Source organism: Salvelinus sp. IW2-2015, linkage group LG4q.1:29 (assembly GCF_002910315.2).
Source record: "Salvelinus sp. IW2-2015 linkage group LG4q.1:29, ASM291031v2, whole genome shotgun sequence".
NCBI classification, from domain to species: Eukaryota; Metazoa; Chordata; class Actinopteri; order Salmoniformes; family Salmonidae; genus Salvelinus; species Salvelinus sp. IW2-2015.
Genome location: NC_036842.1, coordinates 20,585,120 through 20,603,852, shown reverse-complemented (window position 1 = coordinate 20,603,852; position 18,733 = coordinate 20,585,120). Strand labels below are relative to the sequence as shown.

General features: G+C 43.7%; 1 protein-coding gene and 2 long non-coding RNA genes across 5 annotated transcripts in view; 2 read left to right on the top strand and 1 right to left on the bottom strand.

The window, feature by feature from the left end:
- The first annotated feature begins 2,120 nt into the window (after positions 1-2,120).
- LOC111961102 (uncharacterized) lies at positions 2,121-3,609 on the top strand. Its single transcript, XR_002876934.2, has 3 exons — positions 2,121-2,319; positions 2,502-2,754; positions 2,885-3,609. It is a non-coding gene; the product is annotated as an uncharacterized lncRNA (long non-coding RNA).
- Positions 3,610-13,317: 9,708 nt separating this feature from the next.
- Positions 13,318-18,405, bottom strand: LOC139026925 (uncharacterized). Of its 3 annotated transcripts, none has more exons than XR_011478912.1 (4): positions 18,322-18,405; positions 15,958-16,066; positions 13,901-14,035; positions 13,318-13,722 (listed from the first exon to the last, which is right to left on the bottom strand). It is a non-coding gene; the product is annotated as an uncharacterized lncRNA (long non-coding RNA). The 3 variants fall into 3 exon arrangements; XR_011478913.1 differs by having other exon boundaries at positions 13,318-13,718; XR_011478914.1 differs by lacking the exon at positions 15,958-16,066 and having other exon boundaries at positions 18,322-18,399.
- A 25-nt stretch (positions 18,406-18,430) lies between these two features.
- Positions 18,431-18,733, top strand: part of LOC111961615 (mediator of RNA polymerase II transcription subunit 13-like) — a 106,973-nt gene continuing 106,670 nt past the window's right edge. The window contains 1 exon segment of the mRNA XM_023984017.2: positions 18,431-18,514. Coding sequence (XP_023839785.2) covers positions 18,443-18,514 — 72 coding nt within the window. The 5' untranslated portion in view covers positions 18,431-18,442.

Sequence of the window (18,733 nt, the reverse complement as noted above, 5' to 3'; positions counted from 1 at the left end):
CTGTATGTATTATGTGGTTATATGACTACAAAACAAACATTGGTTATATCATCACATCTGCAGATAGTGTTGACAAATTGTATACTTTGGGGTTATTGGGTTGATTTTTTAATGAATGTCCTAATCAATGGAGAAAATATGTTTGACATACTGTAAATAACAAAATCACATTTTCTTGAAGTCCAATTTTCTTTTGAGGGGTTTATGGAACAGCTCTTAATTTTCAATTTCAGTTGGAATCTAGAATAGTTTTAACTAGCCTGGAGGAAGACATTTTCATAACATATTTCACTACTTTGCTGCTTAGTTTCAGGCAAATAGGGATTAAAGGAATAATGAAGGGCTTCAGGGAAAAACACTGACTAAGTTGTCCATTCTTTGTGAATATGAAAAATACATGCCTAGTTAAAATATGGATCATACATGCTAAGTTAGAAACTTTCGGCACATGTGAGCCTGAAACTGACACTATGTTCAATTTTGATTAGTTAAGTAAATGAAAAATACCTAAGAAAAGATAATGATATCTTCCTCAAATTAATCAAGGGTCAGTTAAGTAAAATGTGAAAATTCCTGCAAGCCCTGTCTAGGTAGTCCTCCTAAGTCTGGAAACTCTTTTCTGTAATATATCTAACATCAATTTTGATTAAAATAGCTGTTGTCCTTGAGCATGACATGAAATAATGCTTTATACTGTTTAGAATGAACTATCACATAACAGAACCTACAATGCCCTTTGAGCTTATCCCACTAAATCACAGAGGAGCACATCAACACCACAACCTGGTGCGTTTTCTGATGCAGTATGTTGTCACAAGTCAAACACAGGGAGATGTGTACCAAACTGTAATGCTAAAACAAGGCCAGCAAATTCCTCTAAAGCAATGAATGAGTAATTCTACTCAATGTAATTCAATTGTGTTTTTCGTGCCCGGAGACAAAGCTTCCTGGCGTTAGAGAGGCATGTGGAAACCACATAAAATCAAGTAAGTGCCATAGGCTGGAAAATAATACCAAATCAGAATCAATTTTATTGGGCACAGTAGACTCACTCACACAGGGAGAGAGGACCTGGGCGAGGGGACTACATTCTACTCACAAACACAGACATGCATCATACTAATTAGCAGCAGTGCCACAAACTATAGGACGGGCAGAGTTAGCAGGCACACACAACAAAAGAAGAACAGTCAAGACACATTAAAGATGGAACTAATACTGAAAGAACTAGAAACATAATTGGGATTTAGATGAAAATATTGGACATGAAATGAAAATATATGACACAGTAATAAATTGACACGGACAAACAATCAGGCAGGAGAAAACAGGGTGACGGCAGCCTGCAGAGAAATCAGGAGACCTGTAGCCACAGAAGTGCTTTGGGGAAGTGGCTTGAAGTCTCTCTCTCTCCCTCTCTCTCTCTCTACTGCTATAATTTTCCTGGGTTGAATGATTGATGAGCTGGTGTCAGCCTGTGTTCATGATAATGCAGACCATCTATTCTTCTGTGAGACACCCTGTGCTCCAGGAAATGCCAGAGGTATTGTGCTCCGTAAGGAATAGAAACTCCCGTATGATCATAGAGGATTCTGCTGGGGCTTTTGTTGATTTACTACCTAGTGATGATCAATCCATCAGTAATGAAGATATTATTTTAGAGCACTTAATGCACTGTCCTGATTCCAACCCTTTTCAGGGCTCGCTTTGCACACCGTGTCACCTTCAACTAACACAGCCATTACACCAATTGTTTACACATTAAAATTGGAACTTGAAACGCAATCACCGAAACCTGAAACTCATGTACCAAATCCCTAAACCAAGTCTGCGAAATTGCAAGCACAATTCCTGCTTTACACCTGGTTTTCAATTCTATGTCACACTTTTTGCAAAATACTACACACAGTTCTCAACATTAGGCACAACATTTCAAATTAAAATCTCTTTAGTCCCTTTGGAAAGCAACCCCAATCACAATGCCAAGCTCTATACACCAATTGGCAACACCCACTCCTCACAGGTGTAAACAATAGTTGCTGAATTGTTCACTTAGAAATCAGAGCTTTAGTGCTATAAAAGGCCCCAGATGAGCTCTCCTGTTCTGGAGGAAATGGAAGTCAATGGTGAAGCAAGAGCTAGAGGTGAAGGATGATGAGAATGAGGAAGGACAGTTGTCTCAGATGAGATCAGGGCCACATCGGTTAACCATGTGCTCAACCATGGATTTAGTATGAGGGAGGCTGGGCAGAGAGTTCAGCCCAACCTGAGCCACTACACGGTTGTATCTATCATCCGTACATTCAGAAATGACAACCGGTAAGTTACCTACCATCGACACTATGCTCTTTATGTATGTATACTGCAGTCCGACATAGCAGTAGGCCTATGTTACTCAGTGATTGTTGACCAATGTTATAGTAATGTCATTTCATATTGAAAGAAAATAGATTATTTTAGCTTACTATAACCAATCATGTCTAATTTGGCCATGGTGGAAGACTCCGGCTGTTCACACCAGGACAAGAGACCGCTATTGTGAACATGGTGGTGGTAAACAATACCATTAGACTACAAGAAATCCAGAACCACATAATTGCAGACAACACAATATTCAATAACATTCACCAGCTGGGTTTGTCTACATTGGACCGTGTATTACGGCGCAACCGAATCCGGATGAATCAGGTCTTCATGGTGCCATTTGAGTGAAACTCAGAGAGGGTTAAAGAACAGCGCTATGAATATGTGCAAGTAAGTACTATACTGTGATTATACTATCATATCAGCACTGTATAGACATATTACAGTACTGTAATCCAGTGTATTGTGCCTCAACATATTGACTGCTCTGGGTCTATGTCACATATTGTCTTTGTTTCAGAGTCATGGAGCTGGATGCCGCTGCAATTCAGCACGTTTATATTTACATTGATGAGGCTGGCTTCAACCTGGGGACGGAACATTCTTGGCCAATGTGAATGTCCCTGGACAGCGTGGAGGGAATATCACCATGTGCGCAGCCGTTAGACAGCCAGGCGTCCTCCAACACCATGCCAACCTTGGTCCCTACAACACCGCCCTTCTCATCATAGTCCTGGACACACTATATGGCATCCTCATTCCAGCCGAGCAGAGGGATGGACCAGAGCAGCCCAGGTATGTTGTCATCTGGGACAACGTGAGTTTCCACCGGGCTGCTCTGCTCCTCAACTGGTTCATCAACCACCCATAATTTATTGTTCTATACCTCCCACCATATTCCCCATTCCTAAACCCAATTGAAGAGTTTTTTCGGCATGGCGATGGAAGGTGTATGACCGCCATCCCCTCGCATGCATGCCTCTTCTCCAGGCAATGGAAGATGCATGTGGTGAAGTTGATGTGGGGGCTTTCGGCGGCTGGATCCGTCACTCCAGAAGATTCTTTCCCCGCTGTTAGCCAGGGACAACACTGCTTGTGATGTAGATGAGGTGCTATGGCCAGACCAAAATAGAAGGCAGGATGCAGCCTAATGTCTTTCTTACATTTTGCATATGTTTTAGTCTTTTGTGCTTTGAAAGAATGAGCCACTTTCATTTTTTTGTAGAGAAAACCCTTTATCTTACTGAATGTTTTTCCTGGTTTTCTCTTGTTGTGTATGGAAAGTGTTACATACAAAACACAAGTGTTCAAAAATAGTGCATTTTGGAAATAAATGTTTTTGTTACTGTATTGCATTTGTGTGTTTATTCATGTGTATTTGAGTAGCTATACAATACTAACATTATTTTACAACAGACTAGTGTAACACTGAAAAGGCATAAACCTACTAATGGGCTATTCATATTAGTGTTTTGTGTTGCGCACATCAGTGTTGTTGGTTGGTAGACAGATCTACTCATATGATGTGTGTCATTTTGATGCAAAAAAAATTTTTTTTTGGAAAGAACAGTTGAGTGCAGCTTTTGCTTTTTGCTAGAGATTTGTAGAGTTTTGTGTTTAGAGTTCTGAGAAAAATGGTCCAAAGATTCAGCAAACGTGTGTAAACAATTGTGGAAAACCGTAATGCATCTTTTCCTTCTAATCTAGCTCAGCCACCAAGATATGCTGTGAGGAGAAATGTATTGAATGATCTAAGTGGCTAGCACTTCACTGTGTATGAGCCATCTAGCTTCTCACCACAATGTTGTAATGCTACAGAGTATAGAGGCCTGGAGGAGGTTTTGAACAAGGAGAAAAAAGTGCAAATGAATTCTGGCTTGTTCCCTGAGCACGGGGATCAATAACGGCGAGTAGGTTGAGCTCTCACCCATCTGATTCATATCTTATTTATTTTTCTGCTCGAAGTACAAGGCAAGATGCCAACCGTATATTTGCAGGCAGACATAGCAGGTGTTTCCTCAATACATGCAGAAAGAATAACAGCATGAATAGGCTATAATGCGATAGCTATCACCATCTCGTGACGTATGTGGCGCACAATGGCCTGTGCCAGTCTTTTTCTAAAAAGCTCATAGGAATTCATGAAAATGATATTTGATGAGTAAACCAGCAATGAAGGTCTTGCATGGAAATAATGTGCACAAAAGTCACATACAAGGCATTGTTATATATACACTTAGTGTACAAAACATTAGGAACACCTGCTCTTTCAATGACTAAGGGGGTGGTTTCACGAACACAGATTAAGCCTAACCCTAAACTAAACTTTTAAACTGGACTAAGTGAAATTGCATTTCTCAGACATGGTTTAAAATAGTCTCAGACTTGCCCTAATCTAGATTTAAAAAATATGATTTCCAGAAGGACATTTAGAGTTAATCTAGATCTAAGTAAAGGCTTAAATTAAACCTGGCCTAGAGGCAGGTTTAACTTCCGATTAATGGATGTTGGCCCCCAGGTTGACCTTGGCAATGGAGGAAAATGGATTACCTGGACTATTTCAGTGATGATCAAAGAGCTGTTATAGACAAGAGCAACCCACTGAATGATTTTGATGAAATCAAGTTCTGTGATCGTTTCCATATGTACAAAGAAAATTCAGCTGACAATACTTGTTTTCTTGAGCCAAGGCTTTATCTGAGTCTCTTTGGGGAAGGCCCATCCCTCCTTCCCAACAAGTACTGATCCCCTTGATGTTTTTGGGATTGGAACCTTCCATCATGAAACAGGAGATTTGTGTAGTGCAAGTGAACTAACTGTATGCATAATAGTCCACAAAGTCTGCAATGCTATACAGTATGTGAACTGAAAGACAATTATATCATGTTCCCTGATGCTGCTGCCCAAGCCAACTACAAGGTAGAGTTCTATGAATATGGGAACTTCTCTGGAGTCATTGGCTGTATAGATGGATGTCATATTCCCATCAAGTTTCCTCTACAGCAGATGCTGAGGAGTACAGGAATCGTAAAAACTGGTTCTCAAAAAATGTACAGAGTATGTGCAGTTCTCCAATATTGTTGCATGTTGGAAAGGTGCAACTTATGACTCAAGGATTTTCCAAAACTCCTCTTTGTATACTCAGCTTGAAGGAGGACAACATAGTGGAATCATACTTGGTGACAAGTTGGCACAGACCAACTTCTTGTTCACTCCCTATCGGTATGCAATAAAACCTGATCAACAACGGTACAACCAAGCTGAAATCCGAACCAGGGGTGTAGTGGAGCACATGTTTGGTGTATGGATTAGTTGTTTCTAGTGTCTCAGAAGCACATTGCGCTTTCAACCAAGACGTGGCATTGCCATAATTGCAACAGCAGTGCTTCACAATTACCCTCAAACAGCATGGCTGCCCAGATCAATTACCCTCAAACAGCATGGCTGCCCAGATCAATTACCCTCAAACAGCATAGCTGCCCAGATCAATTACTGCCCAGATCAATTACCCTCAAACAGCATGGCTGCCCAGATCAATTACCCTCAAACAGCATGGCTGCCCAGATCAATTACCCTCAAACAGCCATGGCTGCCCAGATCATGGCTGCCCAGATCAATTACCCTCAAACAGCATGGCTGCCAAGATCAATTACCTCAAACAGCATGGCTGCCCAGATCAATTACCTCAAAACAGCATGGCTGCCAAGATCAATTACCCTCAAACAGCATGGCTCCCAGATCAGTACCCTCAAACAGCATGGCTGCCAAGATCAATTACCTCAAACAGCATGGCTGCCAAGATCAATTACCCTCAAACAGCATGGCTACCCAGATCAATTACCTCAAACAGCATGGCTGCCCAGATCAATTACCTCAAACAACATGGCTGCCCAGATCAATTACCTCAAACAACATGGCTGCCCAGATCCTTGCATTGAAGATGTTCCAATGGTTAAGGCAGACAATGACAGAAATGGACTAGCCTGCAAAGATGCTTTTGCTATGCAGTACTTCTCACAACAAAGATAGCTCAAGTGGAAATATCAGGACCTCGAACTGGTGCTTGTTCAAGAAAAACATTGGTACTGCTGGTGCTTCATGTTTCTCTTCTCCTCTTTCATAGCCAACAAAACATGAAGGATTTGCATCTTCATATCATGCTCTTCTTTTAAATGCATTAGTTTGTGCTCATGAAATCCCATGGTCAGTTTCTCATGCATACTCAGCCTCTTTGTCCTCGGCCTGGGTTAGTGACACAATCTTCCCTTCTGGCTGCTGCAGATATACTGGGCTGACCACCATCCTGTATTATCCCCTCTAAGCTATGGTGATCATCTGCCTCTAGAAAATGATTGCATTGCTGCATTGGAGAACATTATTTCTTCAAGAGTTACATTTTTATTATGGAGTGCATGAGTTGACTGACAACATTACATATTAAATTAATGTGTCCTACCAAATGAAGATTGGAACGGTACCCCATCTGAACTGTGCAAATGGTCATTATCAGGGATACCGTCCAGGGGTTGCTGGCCATCAATGATCCCGGTCAACAAGTCCCCAAGCTCAACTGTCTCTGGTCTTACCAGTCTTGAAACGCTCCCTACGAGTAACAGCATGTGTCTTCTTTAAGTTTATTTTATGTTTTTCTACGGGACCTTAGAAAGTAACGACATTATAGAAAATATATTAGTAATTATGCATGATATTGTTTGTTACATTTTTGTCACACAAATACATTTAGGCCCCCATTGTGTTACACAAGAAAACAAACATTTCAAAGTGACTCTGATTTGTAAAAGTGGGCCAACAATAAATACAGTATTTTACCTGAAGTTGTTGTAGCGTCCTTCTGTTTACTTTTTCATTTCAGTTGAATTCATTACAAATGGTAGTCCATGCATTATTTTTCTTGTTTTCTGTTGATGAATCATGCTTTTGTTCTAGATAATTGAGGGGTTTGACACAATTAGCTTCAAAAGGGATTTTTCAAAGTCACAAAAATGATTATGTTTTCTTTTACCTCAGTCCATTATTTGGTTTAGGTGACTTGCTCCAATTCCACACAATGCTTATCTATTAGTGTCTCATCCCTGGTTTTTGAAGCATCCTCAGGTCAGCACCAAGTGCACATCGTTAATTTAATTAGGCTTTACAAAGATGAACTGGTTAGTCCTTACTTACCTTAGTCTGGAACTCCTTAGTCTAGAACTAATTAATCTGAAGTTAAGTAACATCTCAGGAAGCAAGTTTTTACATCTGGATTAATTTAAGTAGAATTAGCCTAGTCCTAACTTAATTTAACTCTGTCCACGAAACCGCCCCACAGACCGACCAGGTGAATTCACGTGAAAGCTATGATCCCTTATTGATGTAACTTGTTTAATCCACTTCAATCAGTGTAGATGAATGGGAGGAGACAGATTAATCCTTAAGAGTCTATTGACGCACCCGTGCATCAATCTAATGAACATAATAAAACAATTCCCATCAAAAGCCGAAATATCAATTTTTTTGCATGGGCTGCATCTCAATCCACCACATCCGCCTATGTTGGCCCTCTGTATCAGCGGTGGAAAGTGGCAGAGCTACAGCATTGCTTGTCAGAGCAGGAGACATCCTGAAAATCTCTTCTCCAGAAAACGTCTGTAGCTTCCGAACGGTTTGGCCTACTACCTATGGAAAGGGGAGCCTCCCACGAACACGATGGTGTTCTCCATTTTGCTCTACGAGCCCCACAAGTGTCACAGGACTCATCTGAAGGTAACCCATACAAATGAATTGAAGTATGGAGGTAGTATTGTGCCAACAAAGGGGTTAAATGTGTCAAACAATATATACAGTTGAAGTAGGAAGTTAACATACACTTAGGTTGGAGTCATTAAAACTCGTTTTTCAACCACTCCACAAATTTCTTGTTAACAAACTATAGTTTTGACATGTCGGTTAGGACATCTACTTTGTGCATTTTTCCAACAATTGTTTACAGACAGATTATTTCACTCACAATTCCAGTGGGTCAGAAGTTTAGGCTAAATGACATAATTGGTGTTGCGCGGAGCGAACACATGGGAAGCCAAGAGCGGACTCAGATGCAGAAGCAGGGATGAATGAACCAAAATGTTTATTGTACACAGAGAGATATGGAGTGCAGAACCGGGGTAGCTCAGATGAGTTGCAGAAAAACCCGAAGTGTAGAGTGAGGTTGTAGTTGACTGAGTTGAACAGGGTAAACAACCACACCGAGAGAGAGAACTGCAGGCTAGGACGACACCGGATGGACACCAGAGGGCGTAGTGGGAGCAGATGTGACAATACCCCCCCTCTACAGACGCCACTTGGGGCACGACCCGGCTTGTCTGGGTGTGAGGTGTAAAAATCCTGTAAGAGGGAGGGATCCAGAATGTGACGACAGGGCACCCAGCTACGCTCCTCAGGCCCGTATCCTTCCCAGTCCACCAGATACTGCCAGCCGTAGCCCCGACGGCGCACATTCAAAAGCCGTTGGACCGTATAGGCAGGATGGTCGTCGATAAGACGAGGGAGTGGAGGATCAGCTGCAGGAGGGGACAAAGGACTGGAGTAGACTGGTTTGATTAGTGATACATGGAAGGTGGGGTGAATTTTGAGAGAGTCAGGGAGTTTTAGATGAACAGCAGAGGGGTTTATGACATGATCAATCTCAAAGGGGCCAATGAATCGGGGAGCTAGTTTTTTCGAAACAACATTTAGAGGCAAGTCCTTCGAAGAAAGCCATACCCTTTGGCCTGAAGTGTAGACTGTAGCTGCAGCACGACGACGGTTAGCCTTGGATTGGGTCCTGGCGGAGGCACGAAGAAGAGCAGCCCGGGCCCTCCTCCAGGTGCGACGACAACGGCGCATGTGGTCCTGGACTGAGGGCACCGCTACTTCAACCTCTTGGGCAGGGAACAAGGGAGGTTGGTAACCCAGAGCACACTCAAAGGGAGACATACCTGGTGAGGTGTTGATGAGGGTGTTGTGGGAATATTTCACCCAGGATAGCTGGGCACTCCAGGAGGAAGGCTTAGCTGAAGTAACATAGCGTATAGCAGTTTCCAACTCCTGGTTGGCCCGCTCGGTCTGACCGTTGGTCTGGGGGTGATATCCAGATGAAAGGCTGACCTTAATACCCAGAGCTGTGGAGGGGATTGAATAAGGTCTACCATGACCTGAACATGCGCTGACCATGCTCGTTCATGTGAGAGCGAGCTCTGTTCCATCGCACTTCTGAAGACAAAGGAATTCTCCGGTTGGAACATTATTGAAGATTTATGTTAAAAACATCCTAAAGATTGATTCAATACTTCGTTTGTCATGTTTTTACGTACTGTAATATAACTTTTTTAACTTATCGTCCGTACTTCCGGCTGGACTTGCCCGCGCGTCGTGAGTTTGGAAAGTGTACTGAACGCTAGAATAACAAGGAGGAATTTGGACATAAATGATGGACATTATCGAACAAAACATTTATTGTGGAACTGGGATTCCTGGGAGTGCATTCTGATGAAGATCATCAAAGGTGGGATACCAACAGGTCCGCAGTCTCCCTGGAGGACGGAAGCTTGGAGAGGGGAATGAAGTGAGCCACTTTAGAAAATCGGTCAATAATAGTGCGGATGTCTGAGTTACCATTTGATGTAGGAAGCCCAGTGACGAAGCCCAAAGCTATGTGTGACCAGGGGCGACTAGGTATGGGAAGAGGATGAAGCAGACCAGATGTAGGTTTGGTGGAGGTTTAATTCCGGGCACAGACTGAGCAGGCTGATATGAATTCCCGAGTGTCTCTCTCCATGGTGGGCCACAAAATTGCTGACGCAGGAAGGCGACTGTCCGGTTCATGGAATGGGCCCATTGAAGAACGAACTGAATCTGGCACAAACAGAGCCTTACAAGGGCCGTTTCTAGGATCAGGCTGGTTCAGCTGAGCCTGACGAACACGAGACTCAATCTCCCAGGAGACAGCAGCAACGATGCAGGAGGATGGCATAATGGTCTCAGGCTCTGAACTTTTGTTGTCTGCGGTGAACTGACGAGAGAGGACATCAGGCTTGGTATTCTTAGATCCGGGGCGATAAGTGAGTGTGAAGTTGAATCTTCCAAAAAACAATGCCCACCTGGCCTGCCGAGAGTTGAGACGTTTGGCGGTCTGGATGTAGGCTAGATTTTTATGATCCGTCCACACAATGAAGGGAAGTACTGAACCCTCTAACTAGTGACGCCACTCCTTAAGAGCCATCTTAACAGCTAAGAGTTCCCGGTTGCCTACGTCAACATTTCTCTCTGCAGGTGAGAGCTTGCGGGACAAGGCACAAGGATGGAGCTTCTGATCCGGGGCAGAACGTTGAGACAGGACTGCACCTACCCTGGTGTCGGAAGCGTCCACCTCGAGGACGAACTGGAGTTCTGGGTCTGGCTGGGTAAGGATAGGAGCAGAAGTGAAGCGGTGCTTGAGTTCCCGGAATGCTGCCTCTGCCTCGGGGAACCAGTGGAATGGAGTGGAGGTTGAGGTGAGAGGAGCTGCCAAACGACTGTAGTCACGGATGAATCGTCTATAAAAATGAGCAAACCCCAGAAAACGCTGTAGCTGCTTCAGATTCCCGGGCACAGGCCACTCCGACTGCCCTAACCTTGGCAGGGTCCCTTCGTAGCCGTCCTTGAGCAATAATGTAACCCAAGAAGGACACAGAGGAAACATGAAACTCACATTTCTCAGCCTTGACAAATAGCTTATTCTCCAATAGCCTTTGGAGAACTTGGTGGACGTGTTGCTTGTGAGCCTCAATGTCCTTCGAAAAAATAAGAATGTCATCCACATAGACAAAAACAAAACGCCCAATGACATCCCTCAGGACATCATTCACCAGGCCCTGAAAAACAGCCGGGGTGTTAGTGAGGCCAAAAGGCATAACGAGGTACTCAAAATGTCCAAGTGGTGTGTTGAACGCCATTTTCACACTCGTCTCCCTCTCTGATGCGGACAAGGTTGTAGGCATTCCGAAGGTCCAGTTTAGTAAATACTGTGGCACCATGGAGGGGGGCAAAAGCAGAACTGATAAGTGGCAATGGATACTTATTCCTGACGGTGATACTATTCAACCCACAGAAGTCTAGGCATGGCCTCAGTGACCCGTCCTTCTTGACAAAGAAAAATCCAGCTCCCACCGGAGAGGAAGAAGGCCTGACATGTCCGACAGCCAGTGAGTCCTGGATGTATTCTTCCATGGCCTCTTGCTCGGGGCGAGAGAGGTTATACATCCTGCTACTAGGGAGAGGAGCTCCAGGCTGAAGCTCGATAGCACAGTCGTAAGGCCGATGAGGCGGCAGAGATGGGGTGTGGTGCTTGCTGAATACAGGCGCTAGACCGTGATATTCTGGAGGAACAGAAGACAGGTCTGGGGGTTCTGGAATGGACTGGGGTGCAGACAAGGCAGGAGGAAGGGCAGAATGTAGACAATTAGAATGGCAAAATGTAGTAACCCTTCCAGTAGATCAGTCAATCTGTGGGTTGTGTAGCTTTAACCATGGATGGCCCAGAACCAGAGGTGAGTGAGAACAGTCGATGATATGGAAACTGATCTTTTCCTGGTGATTACCAGAGAGACGCAGGATAACAGGAACAGTTCTCTCCAAAACACGGAAGAATAGCTTCCATTGAGAGCGTTGGCTTCCAGAGGTGAATCAAGCAAAACAGTGTCCAGGCCCAACTGCTTAACAACCCCTCGGTCCAGAAAACTCTCGTCGGCGCCTGAATCGATGAGAACAGGCAGAGGAAAAGCCTGGCTCTGCCACAGAAGGTTGGCCTCAAGCAGGGGTCTGGGAGATGATGGGCAGGTGATTTGGCTCAACAGTATATCCCCCACTACCGCTGAGCCCTCTCTTTTGCTGGACACAGGGTACAGGTGGAGACCAGGTGACCAACGTGGCCACAATACAGACAGCTCCTAGTACTGATACGCCTCTGCCTCTCCTCTGGAGATAGACGAGTCCGGCCGAGCTGCATGGGTTCAGGATTGGAACCTGCCTGGTGATGTGATGCAGTCGAAGAAATTGAGCAAGGCACAGAAGCAGACGTTATGGGACATGCAACCCTACCTCCCCTCTCCCTCCGACGCTCACGGAGACGGTTGTCAATGCGGATAGTGAGAGAAATTAGTTTGTCAAGTCCCTCAGGCTCCTCTCTGGATAAAAACTAGTCCTTGAGGGTCTCAGTGAGTGCGTTCCGGAACGCTCCCTGAAGGGCCTCGTCATTCCAGCCGCTCTCTGCGGCGAAGCTGCGGAACTCACATGTCATCTCAGCCACACTCTGAGAACCTTGACGAAGAGACAGAAATTGTTTAGCAGCATCCTTTCCACAGACCGGGTGGTTGAAGACCTTCCTCATCTCATCTGTGAATCCACTGTAAGAGAAGCAGATAGATGACTGTCTCTCTCAAACCGCAGTGGCCCAGGAGAGCGCTGCTCCCCGAAGGCAGTCAATCAAAAAATCTATTTTGCTGCGTTCACTAGCATAAGAGTAGGGCTGTTCCTCAAACACTAGTGAAAATTGTATAAGAAAGGCTCTGCAAAGCCCAAGATTGCCATCATAGTGCTCAGGAGTCGTAACAAAATGCTCCCGGAGTGGAGAAGAGGACAGGTTGTGAATTCTGGACGGAGGTTCGGACCTGTAGGTCAGACAGGCTCCGTGAAAACCCTGCTGGAGAACATCAAGGAGTTTTCAGGGCTTGGTCATGTTGGTCCAGAAGGCTGCCTTGACCAACAAGAATTTGGTGAGGAGTTGGAGTCGGCTGGGTTCATCTTATGGCCAGATCGTACTCTTATGCGGAGCGAACACAGGGGAAGCCAAGAGCGGACTCAGATGCAGAAGCAGGGATGAATGAACCAAAATGTTTATTGTACACAGAGAGATATGGAGTGCAGAACCGGGGTAGNTATGGAGTGCAGAACCGGGGTAGCTCAGATGAGTTGCAGAAAAACCCGAAGTGTAGAGTGAGGTTGTAGTTGACTGAGTTGAACAGGGTAAACAAGTCCTGAGGGGAATCCAAGGTGGTGGTGAGTGAAGTCTAGAGCAAGGTGGTTGGTGGTGAGACGTGGTACAGGAGACAGGAGCCAGAGACAGAGCGGTACTGCAACGAGAAGACAAAATGGTGTAAGACAGGGAAACAAGCACAGCAGGGCAACAGGATCTTGAGAACTGACAAAAAGGCTAGGATAACAACTGACTGAGCAGAGATTACGATCTGGCAGAGTGGAGGTGGCAGGAATGAGTATATGTAGAGGTCTTGATTTATGGGACGATTTGCAGCTGGTAGGGATCTGCTCTGACTCCAGCACACCTGTCTCCAACCACACAATCACACCAACAGAGAGAGAGAGAGAGAGAGAGAGAGAGAGAGTGTATACAGGGGGAGAACTGCAGGTTAGGACGACACCGGATGGACACCAGAGGGCGTAGTGGGAGCAGATGTGACAATTTGTGTCAATTGGAGGTGTACCTGTGGATGTATTTCATGCCTACCTTCAAACTCTTTGCTTGACATCATGGGAAAATAAAAAGAAATCAGCCAAATACCGCAGAAAAAAATTGTAGACCTCCACAAGTCTGGTTCATCCTTGGGAGCAATTTCCAAACGCCTGAAGGTACCACGTTCATCTGTACAAACAATAGAACGCAAGTATAAACACCATGGGACCACACAGTCGTCCTACCTCTCAGTAAGGAGGCGCATTCTGTCTCCTAGAATGGAACGTGCTTTGGTGTGAAAAGTGCAAATCAATCCCAGAACAACAGCAAAGTACCTTGTGAAGATGCTGGAGGAAACAGGTACAAAATAATCTATATCCACAGTAAACAAGTCCTATATCAACATAACCTGAAAGGCCTCTCAGCAAGGAAGAAGCCACTGCTCCAAAACCGCCTGTCACGCCCTGACCTTAGAGATCTTTTTTATGTCTCTATTTTGGTTTGGTCAGGGCGTGAGTTGGGGTGGGCATTCTATGTTTTGTGTTTCTATGATTTTCTATTTCTATGTTTTGGCCGGGTATGGTTCTCAATCAGGGACAGCTGTCTATCGTTGTCTCTGATTGGGAACCATACTTAGGTAGCCTTTTTTCCCACCTGTCTTTGTGGGAAGTTAACTTTGTTTTATGGCACATTGCCTTAAGCTTCACGGTTTGTTTTGGTATTGTTTATTGTTTTGTTGGCGACATCTACTATTAAAAGTATGTACGCTCACCACGCTGCACCTTGGTCCTCTTTTTCCAATGGCCGTGACACCGCCATAAAAAAGCCAGACTACGGTTTGCAACTGCACATGGGGATAAAGATCGTACTTTTTGGAGAAATGTCCTCTGGTCTGATGAAACAAAAATAGAACTGTTTGGTCATAATGATCATTGTTATGTTTGGAGGAAAAAGGGGGATGCTTGCAAGCCGAAGAACACCATCCCAACCGTGAAGGACGGGGGTGGCAGCATCATGTTGTGGGGGTGGTTTTCTGTAGGAGGGTCTGGTGCACTTCACAAAATAGATAACATCATGAGGATGGAAAATTATGTGGATATATTGAAGCAACATCACAAGACATCAGTCAGGAAGTTAAAGCTTGGTCGCAAATGGATCTTCCAAATGGACAATGACCCCAAGCATACTTCCAAAGTTGTGGCAAAATGGCTTAAGGGTCAAAAAGTCAAGGTATTGGAGTGGCCTTCACAAAGCCCTGACCTCAATCCCATAGAAAAATTGTGGGCAGAACTGAAAAAGCGTGTGCGAGCAAGGAGAACTAGAAACCTGACTCAGTTACACCAGCTCTGTCAGGAGGAATGGGCCAAAATTCACCCAACTTATTGTGGGAAGCTTGTGGAAGGCTACCCAAAACGTTTGACCCAAGTTAAACAATTTAAAGGCAATGCTACCAAATACTAATTGAGTGTATGTACACTTCTGACCCACTGGGAATGTGATGAAAGAAATAAAAGCTAAAATAAATAATTCTCTGTACTATTATTCCGACATTTCACATTCTTAAAATAAAGTGGTGATACTCACTGACCTAAGACAGGGAATTTTTACTTGGATTAAATGTCAGGAATTGTGAAAACCTAAGTTTAAATGTATTTGGCTAAGGTGTATGTAAACTTCCAACTTCAACTGTATATATATATTTTTGCTATTTAGGAATGTATTATTCAATGCGTTTCTATGGGCCAAATGCAATTTTTTATGAAATAATTTTTGTATATTTAAAAAAAATACATACAGAGGTGCTAACATTCAAAATCAAATATCTAAATGATCCATGGTATAAATATCTTAAAACAATTCCATATGTCAGTTTAGTAGAACCCCCCCTTAGAATTTTAGACAGATTTTTAAGCCAATTAAGACATGGATTGTATATGTGTGCAATTCAGAGGGTGAATGGGCAAGACAAAATATTTAAGTGCCTTTGAACAGGGTATGGTAGTAGGTGCCAGGCGCACCGGTTTGTGTCAAGAACTGCACAGCTGCGTGGTTTTTCACGCTCAACAGTTTCCTGTGTGTATCAAGAAGGGTCCACCACCTAAAGGACATACATCCAACTTGACACAACTGTGGTAAGCATTGGAGTCAACATGGCCCAGCATCCCTGTGGAACGGTTTCGCCACCTTGTAGAGTCCATGCCCAGATGAATTGAGGCTGCTCTGAGGGCGAAAAAAAGGAAAGATGACAAGGTGTAGTGACACTTACTGTGACACTCTCATGGATGTCATTGATTCTGGCTTCCACTCATTGATTATGACATCCCCTGGCCCTGGGGTCACTGTAGATATGCTCTACTGTGACTGGTTACATTATGTATTAATGATAATGCAACAGTCTCTTACCATTTAACAATGAAGGAAATGCAACTGTGATGTAATACTAACATGTGTAGGCCTGGTAATAATTCCATTGATACATTTACTGCACCAGTTATTCATTTATTTTATTTAACCTTTATTTAACTAGGCAAGTCAGTTAAGAGCAAATTCTTATTTACAATGATGGCCTACCAAAAGGCCTCCTGCGTGGACGGGGACTGGGATTAAAAAAAGAAATACAATATAAATATAGGACAAAACACACATCACAACAAGAGAGACACAACACTACATAAAGAGAGAATTAAAACAACAACATATCAAGGCAGAAACACATGACAACACAGTTATATTGTCTTATATTGTTAGGTGTAACAATGTACCAATGTACCAATGTAACACTCATATGAATAGCCTACACTGTAACAGTTAGGGAGATGATGTGTGATGTGCTTCGATGAGAGCTGATTGTCAGTGAAAGCCACTGGCGCCTCTAGCGTCGCATCAAAGCCTGTATCAAAGATTCTAAACAGTGCTGTAATCCCTTGCTTTGATCACGTGAGGACTCTACTTGGCCAAATGGGAAAGCGAGTCTCTCGTAAACTGCCGGCCGCCATTACATTGCTATGCGTGGTGGGCTGGCAGATAGTGCGCGACGCTGCTAGCGGCTGTTCGCGTAAGCACTCAGCACGCTCACATACAGAGTGAGCCACACATATTTATACATAGCCTACTCACATACGCTTTCATACGAATATTACAGAAAAGACACTGACTGAGACATAAACAATGCCTGGAAAGGGATTCGTTGCTTCTGAATTCCTTGATGAGAAACATCGCATATAATCGACGTTTTAATTGATTATTTTTAATCAATCATAAATCTTGCCTTAAGAGGGAACACGTTTTTAAAAAAGGTATGTTTTTTTTAAGGGAGATAACGAGACTGGACTCCTGACCAGCGTGAAACATTTATTTGATCATCATAACGTCAGATAAGGATTGTCACCATTGCTGGATTATCAACGTTTTCTTGGATACATTATTGCATCTACTGTTATTTCAAGCTAAACAAATATTTTAAGGTCTATAGTTAATTGCTGGGAGACCGGGGGGACATTTGGTAATGATATAAAACAGAAAGGAAGGAAGGATCTTTTTTAACCTCGGTCTGCTGCTGCCGTTTTCCTGCTGTTGGACGGAGCATACTTTTTTTCGATGAAGAATACGAAAACGTTTAAAATTGACACATTTAATAGCCTTTTTGGTTGCGAGACCATCAACTCTCTTGCGGTCCACCTTGGATTACCCGACGAAAGAGCAACCTGTATTTTTAGCCTCGCTTGTCTGCAGTCTGACGTTATTTGCAAAGTGAAACAAGGATTAAACATTCCTGTTCACAGTTGCCTGTTGTATGTGGTAGGCTACATTGTGAGGGGAACGGTGGTGTTAAGAAAGAAAGCTATTAATAGCGCATGCAATTCTCGAAAACTATCACAACTGGTGCATCAGTTTGCCTTGTGGGGGCTGACGGAATCGAATTCAGATTTCTTGCATGCAATTTGCAACAGACTGGTCTTCGACACCTAAACGGTCCATTTAGTAGTGTTTAATTAGTGCATAATACACGCGTAATAAACTACAGCGTTTTTCTATAAGAAGTTTTCGGACTAACCACGCATTTTGATGGATTTTTCCGCTCAGGAAGAAAATAATCGATCTACTTCGCATGGATTACACTATTATTTAATCGTTAAAGTATCATCGGAAAGACTGGCATGGACACGGATGGACATTTTTCTCCATGGATTAAGACACGGATACATTTTAGCCTAGCCTACATGCTTTCTGCGTTTGACAATGATCAGGTTTGGATCGCCTGAGCTGGACAGTAACAATGTTCTGATCTGCGAACACACTTGGATGTACAAAAACAAACCATTCGTTTTGGTAGGCTATACAATCAAATGGGGTTATTGATACATTTAGAATCCTTTCTTTGAATACACCCTCTGTTCAGACGGGTTCTTTTTTTATGACAGTTGACAAAATATTTGGGCTACTTAAGGTTAGCCATTGATCTGTTAGACAATTACCCGTGTTTTGGCGGTGGTGTGGCATACTTGTGAGGGAACCGATTTGCCACCACTGCTCGGTCTTGTTACCGATCAAGGATTTCGACATGCCCAGTACTGACGACCCGAACGGCGGACGATTATGACTACGGCAGCGAATTGGGTGGCTAACGGGGCAAGCCTTGAAGACTGCCACTCCAACCTCTTCTCTCTGGTACAGTAAAACAAATAATCGGTGCACATAAAGACACACGAACGAGGCGTGATACGGTAGTAGGCACGCTTAGATCTGCACTCGCAGTACAAAGGTGAACCAATTGTCGGTGCCGTTATTAGCCAATCATTAACTCGAGCTACTGGGCCGGGAAAACGACCATATTTTATCACTAAACGTGTTATGATAATAGATAATACTTCAGAGGCTTTAACAGCA